A 15,655-nucleotide genomic window follows, 5' to 3' on the forward strand; every position below is an offset into this window, starting at 1 on the left:
CTGCACAGAAGCTTATTTTCTTTGCGGAATTTTCTCCTACTTCCTACCAAGTCGTCGAAGATTTCGCCTTGCAAGAGCCACCCGGTGTGTATGTGCAATGTGCGCCTTGTAAAACGTGGATTTTGCGACCTGCACAGACGTAATTAATAACATACATATCAAAAGTATCGAGAGAGATGCTTTCGCTGCTTATTTTAGTTTCTTTTATATCTCGGTCTTCGTATGACACAAACTAAAAATCGAATCGGTTGAATTGTGGCAATCGGATAATTTAAATATCTATTTATTATAACTTGTTCGTGAAAATATCTTTCAACGAAATCGAACTCCGTCATCTCAGTTTTAACGTTACTATAAATGGCGGATACTATATCGAAGATGTCAATTAATCACAACAATGGAATAAACGTTACGCACGTGGCCGAGAAAGATTGCGTAAGTATTCTCATAACTGCATTTGTCTGTGAGTGTGTGCATTTTTTACACTTTGGCTTACAAATAGAGATATATGTAAGGAAATTAATTTAAACAATTTAAGTATTCCCAGTGAAAAATGACTCCGTCGATCAATGTCGACTCGACGTCAACACATTCAAATTGACGTCAATTCGATATCGACCGACGAATCATCTCTCACTGGGTTGGCGAATGCGTATTTTAAATGTAAATATAATACATTTTCTTTCCTTTACATTCCACGTAATTATATTCATATGCTAGCTTTCTTATTTCAAATGACTACGTACATATAGAGAAATAACCTTTGCGGAATTTTAAAAGCAGTGAACGTTTTTGATACACGTGATATGTAAATTAACGTCTTTGCTCTACTCTGCCGTACAAACTTATGTACATAAGTAAGATATTGAGACCCGAAACAGGTTTCTTAGTGTTAAATCTCGTACAAACCGGTAATTGACCTATCACAATACTCTTTAACTTAATGTATTCAAACTTTCAACTTATTGTGGCCCAGCTAATGATCTTGTTTCAACGAGCGTTTTCTATTTGACTCATGGATATCTAGCCAGGCTTTTTTAGTTTTTAATTTAATATTTAGTTAAACAAAATGTACCGCTCATGAATCGAGAACGTCTCATTATAGAAGATAAGTTCTCACGTTTCATAGGCTTGGGAACTTTTGTTAAAACTATGCAGATGCTTATAAATACTTATATTCGTATATGATTCGCATAGAGCGAGAGACATGTCTTTTTTTCTATGTTATTAAAAAATATTCTGTGAAGATGCTTCTCCCTCGATATTTTAATGATACGCGGATACAAAATTGGCGTTGTTATCGAGAATTTATTGGCCTGTCTTAATCCGGGATATTAATATGAATTAGCATACATTACACAAAGCTTGGAAGAGAATACTATTTTGTATTACGTGAGTTTAATAAATTACTGTCAGACGTAACAGAAAAGTTAAAATTTATGCGCATTGTGCAAAAGAAATTTTGGAAGGAGCAACTTAACTAGTAAATTGTTAATTCTTTTATTAGACATGATAATTGTTACCGTAATTGCCGCGGGTTATTTTTGTTATTATAATATTTTAGATACAAGTCTAACGTATCCATTACTGAAAAAACATTTGAATGTTAACACTCAAAGCTTGAGTGGCTTTTCTGTAAAGGATGTGCATGCATCCACTATTTCTGCAGTTTAGATGTCAATTTCACTCCATGCTGAATCATAATTAAAATCAAACCTGCATTTATGCAATCAGTTCGTGACCTTGCATATATTATTTTGTGTGGAAACTTTGCGACACTTTGCGTTAAGAAAGAAATATGTGTATTTCCCGCGCGCGTATATTATCCTTCATACATGAGATTTCATTTCTCGACAACGCGTAATAATAAAAGTGCGAAATCCAGAGAGGCCGGAAATGTCGCTGCGACGAGGAACAGCCCAGTCGGAAAAGACTTGTCGATCGATGTCGAAACGATGTCGTGTCGACATCGAAACCGTCAGATTGACATCGATTCGATATCGTTTCGACGAGTCATTTCTGACTGAGAGAGCTCCGCTATCAGAATAAAAAGTTTATTCCTCATAATTTATCTAGATGACAAACTATTCTTTTGACAATTCGGAGTAAGTGAGGTACATACACTATCTAGCATTTCAAGGAACCAGAAAGACAGGAAATATAAACTGGCATTTTCGGGTGGTCATCAAAGGGTTAAACGTAATCGCGGTTCTCTCAGAGTAACACGATTTCTTCAAAGGGACACGTGCAAGTTTTAGAAAGACAAATGCAATTCGCACATTACGAGCTTGAATCGACGACCATGAACTCGATTCTTAAATTTATTCGCAAAATAAACGTATGCAAAAACAATCTTTCACATAATTGTTATTCAGCAAATCGATTCACGTGACTTTTGACCAATCGACCTGCACTGTGTAGAATTTTCGCACGTGTTCCCTTGCGAGTGAACTCAACAATCTAGTCTTTGGAGCTCGATTCTTGAATTTAACCGCAGAAAAAACGTACGCGAGAAATCTACTTTTACAGAAAAGCTGCTCGGTTATTCGCGTGACTTTTAGCCAATCGGCTTACAACCTTTCTCGATTCCTGAATTTATTCGATAGAGAAACGTATGCGAAAATTCTGCTCTTACGATTCGGCCAAAAGCCACGCGAATAACCAATCAACTGGCAACTTTTCTGCAAGAGCATAATTTCCGCATAACGTTTCTCTTTCGAATAACATAGAGTCATAGAGAATCGAGTCCCTGTAAAGGCTGATTTACGCAAGGCCGTAAACCGTCAATTAACTTAATTGTGCTGAAATCGACAAAAATTGCCCAATTACAGTCAACTATTCTTTTCACTCGAACGGTGACGGATAAGTTTTACCGATACCGGAAAAATTTAGCAGCTACGACCCCGCCGTAAACCAGTCTTTGGAGCACAATATTCGCGCACGTTTCTTCTGCGAACGATTCAGGAATCGGGCCCCGGAATTATTAATCATATTGTCGAAAGAATATCGCCTTTCACCACGAGATAGCACCACGATATCGTCGTATTATTGATTATAGTAAAGAAGACCGCGGAAGTCTATCCGCCGGAGTGAAATCTACCGCGAATTGTCCCGCGAATTATGTAAAAGCCCCCGTGTCGTCGACATGCACGCGCGGACAGAGGGGTGGTCGAGCGTCGTGCGAGTCGGCGGCGACGCGCCGCGAAGGGGGTAGCATTCCCAATGGCGACTCGAGCGTGACGTGCGCGCGTTACGTGGTTTCACGCGCGGCAAACACGCGATTCAAAAGGATCCTGCAGAAATGCGTGCTAGCCCCGTTTAAGGCGCACGCCGCGCGGACACACGGTCCCGGCTTCGCGGTGAGTACGGCCGCGTCCCGCGGCACGGGGTCGGCGAATAATTCGGGCGCGGTGACGTTCTTAACCCGGAAATGCCCCGAACCGGAAGCCGGTGACGTAAGCGCGCGACTTCACCGGCAGCGCTAAACGAGCGCGCGTGCGCTGGCCGTCGCTTCCGGCGGGAGGCGTCAGGTGACGCCACCTGCTCCGTTTTGCCTTGGCGCGGGAGGGGGATTTGCTTCAAATGAGATTGAAATTTTTCTAAAGTAATCTTTAACATCGAAGAGCTTATTTGAGAAATTTTAGAGTAATTTCGGACACTTGAAGTAATTTTTTTAGATAGCCTAGCCTGTTCCGCTAAAGGGCCGCGCGGCATAGCACTTTTTCGTAAGAAGAAATTCGCACGCGGTATTATAAATTGTATCACGTACTTTTCGCAATTTTTAGTTTTCTTTTAAATTCTTAAAGTAAGTTTCACGTTTACCTTAAGTTAAAGTTTTAGGAGGATCCTTCGGCCGTCTTTTTACAGACACGGTGAAATATAGTTTTTGCGCTTGTAATTCTTTTTATTAGCTTTTATGCACGAAATAATATCAGGATGAGTTGCGGATTGCATAGCACAATATTTTCATACTTAAAACACTTTGAAAGTTTCATTTCGTGGTTTTAACTTTTGAATTTGCCTTTATAAAATTGCAAAATTCTTCCACACGATTAAGTACGCATAAAGACAAAACCAGAGACAGTCGACTTTAAGTAAAAAAAAACGAAGAGAAATTAAAACTATGACCTTATACATAATTGAGGTTACTTCAATCACGTTAATAAAAAGAATTACAAGCGCGAAAACTATATTTGACTGTGTTGGTAAAAAAAGATGGCTGAAGGATCCTCTTAAGCGTCCAAACTTACTTTTCACATTTCTTATTTTTCTAAAGTAAAATTTTAAGGTTTTCCAAGGTATACATATTTTCGCAAGGGCTGACACGACTTCGTAATAGTCGAAAGGTTCGTTTTCTTTTTTTTATAGATTGTTTAAATATAATTTTTCACATTGTGTAGCTCGTCATTATCGGCTGTTTTGTTTATTATTTGTTTAAATTAATACTATTATTAGAGTGTCTCCGATACATTTTTAATATTTATAGGATTTCAAGCAAGATGCTAATGGCGCGCTTGAAACTTACGAGAGACAAAGTAGTACGCGGTCGCGAAAATTGACGAGTGAAAGGATCCACGAATGAAAAGAGAAGAGATTCTTTCATATATTTATTTAGGCCGTTAAAGACCGGTGGTAAAAAACGTGTCGTGCGATCTACATTTAAAAGGACACAAATGTAAGACGAAAAACACATAAAAATGTGTACGCGGAATATCCTCCTATCTTTTCACTCGCGGATTCTTTCATTATATCAATTCACTATATCAATGTACGTGTTAAAAATTTTTGCAGGCGAGACTAACAGGTAGCGCGATATCATGTTAAGTTATTTAAGCCCAACTGGGTCGTGCAGCTAGAAATACTGCTGATAGGAGAAACTAAATTGCTAGAAAGTAGTCAGCTAAGGTAGAAATCTTGCAGTGTGCTCTAGTCGATCAGCGACTGGAAAATCTTGATGGAGATACGTGGCGTTTTGCGCAGTGAGTTAACTGCGAGGCTGAGAACATTCATCAATCATAACGAAAGGAAAAGAAGGGTCTTTTCAAAGTCATCCCCCGATACGTCGATGACCTGCAAGATGCACATGGCGTAGGATCAGACTTTACAGGCCACGAAAATATAGAGACGAAAAAATGTCGCGTAATACTTGATTGATCGATTTTAATCGATCGATCATTAGCCTTAGCGACGTAATGCGTTAATTTCATTGATTCAATTCTACGCGTTGCTTTAACAAAAGTGCAACGTCATGTAACAGTCTCTTTATAGGGACATCAATCGTTCCTTATCGCGTCGCGATGACTTGCAACTTGAAGGATCATAGGGCAAACGCGTTCCGTTTCGGGCAAAGAGCGCACGTCGAACAAGAAGATTCCCGTCCCCGTTTATCAAAACTTGGCGCACGAATTGTAAACAGGACTCTTTTGTTACAGGACGTCGAGCGCGGTGAGGGCCGTTTCGTAGGGGTATCCTCGGTGTCGGCGTCGACGTCGCCGTCGGTCCCGGCGTTGGCATCGGCGCCGGCACCGCTGCACGAGAGCAACGCCAACAGATGTGACGCGTCGAGGGCAACGTCCGGAGTGGGGCGCGTAGCGAACGCACCATCAGGTACGCACCAGGACGCCTATCAGGCTGCACGTGCCAGCGGCGCGAGCGTGAGCGCCAACCGAGCGGTACCGAGATCGGAGGAAGATTCCGACGCGAGTGGAAGTCGCTGGGCGGCAATCGGCCGGTTTCTGCAACGCCTGACTGTCGTTATGTTGCTCCTGGCAGTTGCGGCCGCTGTGGTGGCCGCAATAGTGATCTACATGGGCCCGATTTATCTCGTCCAACTGGTCATAGTGGCCTCCGTCGCCTACTTTGTCGCCGGTGGCCGCCTCAAATGGTTCTACGTTGCCCTTAAGACTGCACCGCGTGACTGCAAGTGAGTCCTACGAAGATTTGTATCTTATATTGTTGACCGCTCCGTCGTTATATAAGAAATCAACGTCGTTGAGATTAAGAGGAAATTCCACTCAGCGTCCGACTTTAATTGTCTCATTGGCTTAGTTGTCGCCAACGATTAATCTTTGCTCATCGTCAGCTTTTCGTTGTGTCGCACATGGACATTTCCATGGCACAAGCAGTTCTGCTGAAGGACATTTTGTCGATTTACAAATTGTGAATTAATAATAATTGTAGGTAAACTGCAACTTTCGTATCTGCGTCGCTACAATAAATATGTATGCAAATTGTCACGAGCCGTCATGATTCAGACGTTGAATTATAAAAACTGTAAGGCTACGTCATTGGAGACTCGCACGAAAAGTGACGAAAGATAGAAAAAAACCTCATAAGGTCCCTTCTCGTGTGCCACATCGCTTTAGCGACAGAAACAGGTCATATGGTGTGAACTGCACCATTCATTTCCAGACTCCCGGATATAATATTCGGGTCCCCCCAACGTCACACAAGATGTTGATGCATCACAATGTGTTTTCAGGCCGCGCAATTATCAGATCGGTTTTTATATACAGAGGGCATCTTCGCGTATACAGAATATTTCGTAATCTCCGTGTCTTTCAAAAGCCTCAAGGAGGAGAATCTGCGAAATCAATTTAAATCCCTCCTTTTATATCCCTCCTTACATAGTTGAGTGAACAGGAACATAATTTTGTTAAAAATATTCTATCATTGAATTGGACATAAGGCATTGAATAATATTTGCCAATTGCCGAACATCGATTTACGCAATTCGGGCGGATGCATATGCGACTCAAGTTCTTTTAAACAAAAAGACAGAGAATCGACATATGCAAATTTCCTCGAGTGTAGTTAATATAAAAAATTCGCCTGGCTTTATTCTTTGAGCGTTCTTTCCTCAATTGATTTATTTATTAATTGTAATTAAACAAATAACGTACCATTTCCTCGCTTTACTCGCGGATTGACATGTGTCCAAGATGCGACAAAGAATGTCTAATTTATACGAGAAACTTGTGTTCTTTGCAAAGTACAACAGAGAAAAAAATATACAGTTATCTACGAGCTTAAATGAGTGCATCGGAAAGGCTCGACGTGCAAGTGTCTATAATTTTCCATCACGCAAGTATGAATAGAAGTAATTAAAAGTAATTTTATCTTATGAGTACATCGTGGATTTTTATTCACTTTAGATATCGTGTTCTGACGGACGCGTGCAGAAGACACGCGCGAAATATTATTCGTGTCGAAAGATGCTCTCCAACTTTCACCGGAAACCAAGTGTACGAGGCATGTCACAGAGTAAAGCAAGAAACAAAGCAGAGTAAAAGTAAATCGAAAAGTAAGGCGGGAATTCATAATTAAACAAGTTGATCGTCGTTTTCGAGTTTAAACGCGACGCAATATTTGTTTTTAATTTCACTTTTTTAAGGGATTGCAATAGAAAGAAGACGGTTCGGAAATTGAAGCAAGGAAAATGCAACCAGTATACGTGTAATTTTTGATAATTGCAATCGCGTCGGTGCATAATTGTACCCACTTAAATAAGTTTAAAAATTTTCGTACGTGTCACAAGTTAAATCGTTGAACTTCGACGCGAATAATAAGTGCTCCGTGTATAGGAATATAATCATCACGGATGCGTATACTTAAGTGCACAAAAACAAAGCCACATAATGAGGTAATACAAAGAAGTGTGCTCAGTTTCTATTGAAAATACATCCGCTAAGTAAATATTATTTACTTACATTCTTCTTCTCCTTCATCTGTAGTAGTGTGGCTTGTATCATTAATATTTCCATAGAATGCCGAGACATCTATTTTATCAAGATATCCGCCTTATAGCAGGGCCTAGAAAATAGAACAAAATTTGCGATATTTCCCTCTTTTTATACATTGTGCATATTAAATAATGCTCTACGCGGCAGCCATATCGATAAAGTTTCATACGGATTCTCTAAATTGCACGGAAAAATTCCCAGTGCATCAATGCAAAATTAAACAAGTAAAAAATTTATAATCCAATGTATATTTTGTCCTTGGTTCGCTTCCATATACATATGTATAAACTCGGATAGAATTTCTTCTTAAAAGTTATAAAAAAAAATCATGTAATTGTGGGACAACATGGCATTTCAAAAAACTCATAAAATTCTTCCACACATTTTACTAGTACATTGTACGGTAAAATTTCAAAAAACTCATAAAATTCTTTCAAATAAAATCTCGTACGGTTCTTCATAAAGTTCTTCAAAATGCCATGCTGTCTCATGATTAGATGATTTGCAGGGTAAATTTTAAATGAAAATTCTTCCCGTATACATATATGTATGCCAATATACAGTGAAGATTTCAACAGGGAAGTGTCTTCCGCGTGTTCGCAGGGATTTGAGGGCTTTCGATGATGCCACTTTTCGTCGTGGTTGTAATATATTATCGTGACTATAGCCATGACCGTAATTATAGATCTGACCGTGGTCATGGTCACGGCTATAGCCGTGGTTGAAATCCAGGCCATGACTAGCACCATAGCCAACGATCAAGGTTCCTCTTGCAACCCGTAATTTGAGAAATCAAAGAAGCTTTATTTATTACTAGTCATCACTAGTCACAATGTCGATTTATATTATTTTAATAAGTAACAGTATCAGATGTATTATTGGGTATGTAAGTGCACCGAAGCAGGGAACTAATATTGAAGGATTTAAGAGTGGAAGCTAAAAGTAATCGCTTCAAGCTCGGAAAGTACAAAAATACAATGAAATGAGAAACGGATTATTCTTTTCTCCATTGTATTTTCCAACTTATGAACCTTCAGCACCGTTGCTTGTAAGTGAATGTGGCGTGCTCTCCTCCTGACCTCGAGAAGATATAACGGAATTTCTTGGTTCGCCATCGACGTAATCGCCCATACTAAATAATTGACTATACGCGGTTGAGAAATGTATTATTATCGAGAAATATCAATCAAGAATTATAGAACAGGCACAAAACAAATATATATACGTATATATAAAATAATACAGTCAAAATATTTTAAATTTATACTCTATTGTTAATGTGTCTGAATAAAATTTGCTATAAAATATTATCTCATATCTTTCAGTAGATATTGCTTTTCTATTTCAAACATTATTATATAAGCATTAAGAGCTATTCTTAAGTGTCATAGAATAAGTAGCACATCTTCTGATAATAATGAATATTTTAGTTTTATAAGCTGTTTTCCTTGAACACCTTTCACTTTTATTACAGAGGACTTCTCGGATATATTAGAATGCTGTGGTCAGTACATTGTCACGAAAAGAAAAACAGAAACATCGCCGATGTATTTAGACAACACGTCAGTCGTCATCCTAATAAAATCTGTTTCATATGCGAAGATAAAGAATGGACTTTCCAACAGGTAAAACTTGTTTTCACAGAAGTAGGATATTATTTTTATTTGTAAGCTATATTTTAATCGATAAAGACACATTTTAGATTTAGCTAATATTTCTCACACGAGTTTAACAATAATAGAATGTGCTTTGATGTGCTTTAATTTTTACTCTTGACTCTATCTCACGGATGACGATGACGTTCGTTAATTAATTTTCTTTCCTTTTTACTAGATGACTAATTAATAATTTTAATCTGTTATATTTTGTTGATTTGCAGTAATGTTACTTGAAAAGGACCTGAAGTAAGGTTAAAACGTTGTAACAAAAACTCAATAAAATTTGCCAGTTGGGTTGACAATAAATTCACTTTTTAAATTGGTTTAGTCATTGCCTGATCAGTTCAAATACACTAATTGATACACGTATCAAGTGCACGAGTAAATTAGACCAATAACTGATTTTCTGGTTGAACTATATGTGCAGTTTTTTTATATGTGTCTATACGTATGTCACATAACTGTACAATTCTATTTATCTTTCACAGATAGAGGATTTTAGTAACAAAATCGCGACGATATTTAAAACACATGGGTACAAGAAAGGAGACACGGTTGCTTTACTGTTGGAGAATCGTCCGGAATTCGTTGCGATTTGGCTAGGCTTGACCAAACTTGGTGTGATAACGTCTTTGATTAACACCAACCTGCGTAAAAACAGTCTCCTGCATTGCATCAATATCGCCAAGTGCCAAGCGCTTATATATGGCATCGAATTTTTTGACGGTAAGAACGTTAATTAATATGATAATTATTACTCGTTTTATGATGAAATAATATAAAGTACAAACACGAAAGTTTAACTGTAGAGTTAGTCCTCTTCTGCTAATTGTTACTCTTGAATAATTCATCGAATATTTCAACAACCGTTAATTCCAGTAACTATCAATTCCAGCTGTGGCAGATATCGCCCCATCGATGGATGCTAAATCAACGTTGTACAGATTCGGAAATCACTCGAATACAATGTCAATTGGATTAAAAGAGAAAGATTTGAATGCCCTGTTGGCGGACACACCTGCTACACCACCGGGAGTGCAAGAAAAAAGTGGCTTCCACGATAAGGTCTTGTACATTTACACTAGTGGTACTACGGGTCTTCCCAAGGCGGCTGTTATTACTAATTCAAGGTGAATATATTACACAGAAATTCTGATTATTTTTCAAACGAGAGAAAGATTTTTCGAACGCGTTTCAAAAAGAATTTCATGGCGATTAGGTTAAAAGTACAAAAAATATAGGAAAAAATTGACTGTGAAAGATAAGAAAACTTTCTTCTATCTTTCACGTATAAGATTCATATTTTTATCGCAGAAAAAAATCACTGATAATTTAATCTCAATCGAGATCAGTTGTGCCGTAGTACAATTCGATAAAAGTTTTGCGGTGCTATCTCAAAACTCTTAAAAAAAAACCGCTTCACAAGGAAAGGAAAAGAAAAAGATATTTAGTCCACGTACGTGGAACTTGGAAAATTTTTCAAAATTAAAAAATTGAAGCGACAGTTTTGCACAGAGATGGAATGAAACAGGACATATACAACTTTTACAGATATGTCTTTATCACGAGTTCAGTAGAGTATCTGGGATACTTGCGCAATTCTGATAGAATATACACACCTTTACCGTTGTACCATACGGCTGGTGGCGTAATGGCTATAGGGCTCACCTTGATATATGGACACACGACAGTGATTAGGAAGAAATTTAGCGCCAGCGCGTACTTCGCCGACTGTAAGAAATACAAATGCACCGTGAGTATAACTTGCTATTTGTTAAATCGCTCGAGTAATTTGAGATGTTACAATACTTTATTAATATGTTCTGTACAGCATAACGCGTACGCATAAAATTAGTAATCCTCATTTTATAAAATGGATTATATATCATCCCGCTTTGATTTTTGTTACTAATGAGACTGAGGTCGCATTGCGCTTGGATAAAATTTTGAAAAATACCAGGTCAGCCAGTACATAGGAGAGATGTGTCGGTACATTTTGGCGGTGCCACCTAAGAAGGAGGATCACGAGCATAGTGTTAGAGTGATTGTTGGCAACGGGCTAAGGCCGCAGATATGGAGGGAATTTGTAAAACGATTCAACATTGCACAAGTGCTCGAGTTTTATGGCGCGACTGAAGGCAACTGTAATGTCAGTAAGTATCGTAAAATATTTAGTTTAATCTATGCCTACAGACACCGCATCGATTCACACCTTCTGCTATGCAACGGTATATATAATAATATTTCAAACTTAACAAAATTATATATTTGACCACTTTTATTACCACAGCCAATGTTTCGAATATAATAGATTTGTTGAAACAGTTTTCAAAAATATGATAGAACCAACATAGGAGCAGTAAAAAGGTGTGCTTTTTTTCAGTGAACATTGACAACAAAGTAGGAGCAATAGGTTTCTTTTCAAGAATTATCCCGAAGGTATATCCCGTTTCTCTTATTAAAGTAGATGAAGATGGGGAACCTATACGCAACTCTAAAGGACTGTGCCAAGTCTGCAAACCAGGTAAGTTGACAAAATATTAATATTTAGGACTCTAACAATTTTCATGACTGAAGTAAAAAGTTTGTTATTTTTCTGCTATGCTATGCACTGTAACTTAATTGTTAATTTAACTTTGATCTTTCATTCGACAGATGAACCTGGCGCTTTTATCGGAAAGATCTCACCAAACAATCCAACGAGAGCATTTTTAGGATATGTAGATAAAAAAGCATCTGAGAAGAAAGTAATTTACAACGTTTTCACGAAAGGTGATTCCGCCTTTTTGTCAGGTATGTGTAACTTTTGTATCTACGATACAGAGCCATATTTATAAAAACTTGGAAAATTTGGTCAATTTGATTATAATTTGATAATTGTTTAAGGGGACATTCTTGTTGCCGACGCATTTGGGTATTTATATTTTAAAGACAGAACGGGAGACACGTTTAGATGGAAAGGAGAAAACGTGTCGACTTCTGAGATCGAAGGCATAGTCAGTAATCTTATCAGTTATCGAGATTGCATAGTATACGGTGTGGAGGTAAGAGCTATCTCGCGTTCTTTTTCGAATAGTTCGTTGTTTTACAAGAAATACAGACTGCATATATTTAGAATGATAACCTGATACGTTGATACAATAGTTCTCGATAAACTGGATAAAAATTGCAATATCTTTTTACAATCGTGAGATTCAGTAACGTCATAAAATAACAACGGTCATCGACAGGTTTACGGTGCTGAAGGGAGAGCAGGAATGGCGGCGATTTACGATCCAGATGGAACATTGGATTTAAATAAATTAACCATCGACGTTAAAGAACAATTACCTCCTTATGCCAGGCCACAATTTATCAGGATTTTGTCGAAACTTGATCTCACAGGTATTTTATTTATGTATGAATCCCTCTTGACTGCTGAAGTCTGTAAACTGCGCAGAGTTTAATCAACGAGATTGCCATCTGAAAAGATATGTTTCTAAAGTCAGTGTTAAATATATGAGCATAGATACATATTAAAAATAAGCATTAGTATTCTTATAATAAGTTAAATATTAAGGAATTGGAGAGAAGGCAAATCACATCTGACTATGAAATATAACGTTAAGGCGAATATGTTAATATTAAACTTAGTCACATGGTAAATGCTAAATGCCCACGGTTTGTAGGAACATTCAAATTGAAGAAGAAAGATCTCCAAGAAGAAGGATACAATCCACACAAAGTTGAAGACAAACTATATTACTTAAACACGAAGCTTGGCTACCAGTTATTAACGTCAGAGCTTTATGATCTAATTCAACAAGGGAAGATCAAGCTTTAAATGTGTTATCCGGGAGAAAGTGCAAACACACCATGGCAATAATTGATACTTTACGAAGTAATTAAGCAGAATTGCATGACATCGACGCATCTCAGTGGTTTGAAACTTAGTCGTATTTTGCACCAAGCTTTTGTTCCGTCTGCTGAATCTGTAGGCATGACATAGTGATAATATATTCATAGAAATTGAGGGGATCTATCAAACGATATGACAACGGGTGGATGATAATGTAAAGTATTATATAAAAACGTAGATGTTGTAATCTGGATATAGCTAAAAATTGTTGAAGCCGTTTGTACAGGTAGGTTCCTCTTGAATATGTGATTAATGATTTACGAAATATGTTTCTTTCACTTGTGCTCTGTACGTTTTAATATATCACTTCAGGTTCTTCTATTTTAATACAGCACTTTTTAAAATATGGTTCACATTCAGTTATATCCAGATCATAATGTCGCTGTATACGATTCACGTTAATGTTTGTATTGTTTTATAAAAAAAGTTGGAAATAGATTTTTATATTACAAACAACCGCTCACTTATTTATGCCAAACAGTTTGCTAGATCTACGTCCCCGACAGGAAGATGTCTCAAATGTTATGTAATACTTGCATCACCCAAAAGGAGGAAATTTCACAGTGATTGCATTAAGGTGATTCGCCAAAACGCAGCGGTTTTGTAGGAATAACATTTCTAAATGGCATTTGCCCCAAAATTGATTATCTCAATTTAGGGGATCAGATAGCAAAATGCTAGCAATATGCTAGCAACATGCCGGCAAATTCAATAATGATTTTCCAGCAGATTCTAATCAACTGTTTCCTAATTACATGATCTGACGTATCAAGTACTGGCAGCAAAATTACAGAAAAAATCAAACACGGTTTGCCGTCATAACGTGTCGGCAAAAACGTACGTGACGAACATAGAACAAGATCTGGCTTATTAAGTGTTGAAGGCAAAAACGCGGCAGCAATCGAGTATAATCTGTCGTCAACCGTGCTCGAGTTTTGCTGTAATTTTGCCGTCAGTACTTGATATGCCAGGTCATGAGGCGTTTTATCCGCGTTTTTACTGTTGCCACGCGATAGTGCATTACGTTTGATCTCTACCGATTGTGTGCTGTCAGCTTTCGATATGGCAGACTTTGTTCGATAATTACTATGTATGTGCTACACATCACGATTCGATATGATAGACAATACTTGAATTCTAGCTGATCTCTTTGTGCGGAAACATTTTTTTCCCGTTTTTGCTACACATCTGTTAATGTACTGTGACGCAAGCCCTGCTTGAATTTTGCTGTAGTTTTGCTCTTTAACTTTTACTCTAACTGGTCAAATTTCAATCTAGTCTCAATCTCAATCCGTAGTCTGATACGGGCTTTGGAGAGACCCTCGAATCAGAGTCTGGCCGTACGACCGTTCAACTTTAACAATTAATATTTCGCTTCGCGGGGCAGAGCAACCCTTCTTTTCTACCTGACCCTTTCGTTTCGAGCGAAACCGCGTTGAATGAGCCTAATCTCATTCGATTTTGGAGACGAGGGAGCTAAACTGAGCAATCTTCACTTTATAAAACTGGCGCGAATTGACGAAAAATGGCGGACCAATCACAGAGTGCTTCCTTATGGCCAGGCTACGATCAATGGTTCTCTAGAGAGGCACACCAGGTGCACCTACTGCTCCGCGTTTCTGAAAACAATCTGTTTGCTCGACGACCAACATGTTCCCTCGTTCCCCATCGACGCGATACTCCTCGCAGTCCTAAGGACCTCGCCAAATAATTGTAGCGACGATTCCCGTGAGACACGCACGCGGATAAGAAAAACACGTCCGAGATATACGTGTTTTGTGAATTCTGTCGACGAGGGGCAGCGTTGACGCGCATGTCCTCGTGGAGCTCGTTGGGGTGTACGGGAATTGGGGAGAAACATTTGCGACCGCTGTAAGCCGCGTCTCGCAGCCTCGACCTCGACGAGTGTTTACCAACGGCGAGGATGAGTTCGGGCTTCATATCGGAGGCCGAGATCGCCGAGCAGCGGCGAATGCGGCAGGAGGAGTGGGAGCGCGTACGGACCGCCGATCAGCCTTTAGGTTAGCTTCGGGACAAGGGGGTTTTTATGAATTTGTATACAATCGACCGGTTATATAAACGTACGCTGCGACGTTTGTTCGACCCCGTCCGCGGCTCCGTCGATCCCGAGTGTTTGCCGACCGGTCGATAAGTATATTGCTTGTTCTTGACGATTTGCAGAGGCGCCGGAGGAAACCTACGATCCCAGGTCCTTGTACGAGAGGCTACAGGAGCAGAAGAACAAGAGGGACATCGAATATGAGGAGGCTCATAAGCTGAGTGAGTGAAACAACGAAGGTGATCCTGCTGGGATTCTCCTGATCTAAAGGCCAATGTCCACGATGCTACAACTTGGT

General features: G+C 38.8%; 2 protein-coding genes across 2 annotated transcripts in view; both read left to right on the plus strand.

Moving 5' to 3' along the window:
* The first annotated feature begins 11 nt into the window (after positions 1 to 11).
* Positions 12 to 13,754, plus strand: LOC105563166 (long-chain fatty acid transport protein 4). The gene is made up of 12 exons (XM_012014535.1): positions 12 to 435; positions 5,433 to 5,923; positions 9,217 to 9,367; positions 9,889 to 10,126; positions 10,296 to 10,530; positions 10,952 to 11,153; positions 11,361 to 11,553; positions 11,784 to 11,924; positions 12,056 to 12,193; positions 12,287 to 12,444; positions 12,631 to 12,784; positions 13,069 to 13,754. Exons 1-12 carry the CDS (start codon positions 358 to 360, stop codon positions 13,221 to 13,223), a joined length of 2,334 nt encoding a protein of 777 aa, XP_011869925.1. The 5' UTR covers positions 12 to 357; the 3' UTR covers positions 13,224 to 13,754.
* Positions 13,755 to 14,905: 1,151 nt separating this feature from the next.
* LOC105563168 (protein FAM192A) overlaps positions 14,906 to 15,655 on the plus strand; it is a 4,226-nt gene continuing 3,476 nt past the window's right edge. Inside the window, exons 1-2 of the mRNA XM_012014537.1 lie at positions 14,906 to 15,319; positions 15,480 to 15,578. Coding sequence (XP_011869927.1) covers positions 15,223 to 15,319; positions 15,480 to 15,578 — 196 coding nt within the window. The 5' untranslated portion in view covers positions 14,906 to 15,222. The remainder of the gene's footprint in view (positions 15,320 to 15,479; positions 15,579 to 15,655) is intronic.

This window comes from Vollenhovia emeryi, unplaced genomic scaffold (genome assembly GCF_000949405.1).
Source record: "Vollenhovia emeryi isolate VEMERY1.0 unplaced genomic scaffold, V.emery_V1.0 DF939180.1, whole genome shotgun sequence".
In the NCBI taxonomy this organism is placed as follows: domain Eukaryota; kingdom Metazoa; phylum Arthropoda; class Insecta; order Hymenoptera; family Formicidae; genus Vollenhovia; species Vollenhovia emeryi.

Excerpts from the sequence above, each read along its gene's own strand:
- LOC105563166 (XM_012014535.1), top strand. The coding sequence starts at position 358 with ATGGCGGATACTATATCGAAGATGTCAATTAATCACAACAATGGAATA. Across the intron at positions 10,531-10,951 it reads GCTGTTATTACTAATTCAAG|ATATGTCTTTATCACGAGTT; the intron begins GTGAATATATTA and ends CAACTTTTACAG. Across the intron at positions 12,785-13,068 it reads GTCGAAACTTGATCTCACAG|GAACATTCAAATTGAAGAAG; the intron begins GTATTTTATTTA and ends CACGGTTTGTAG.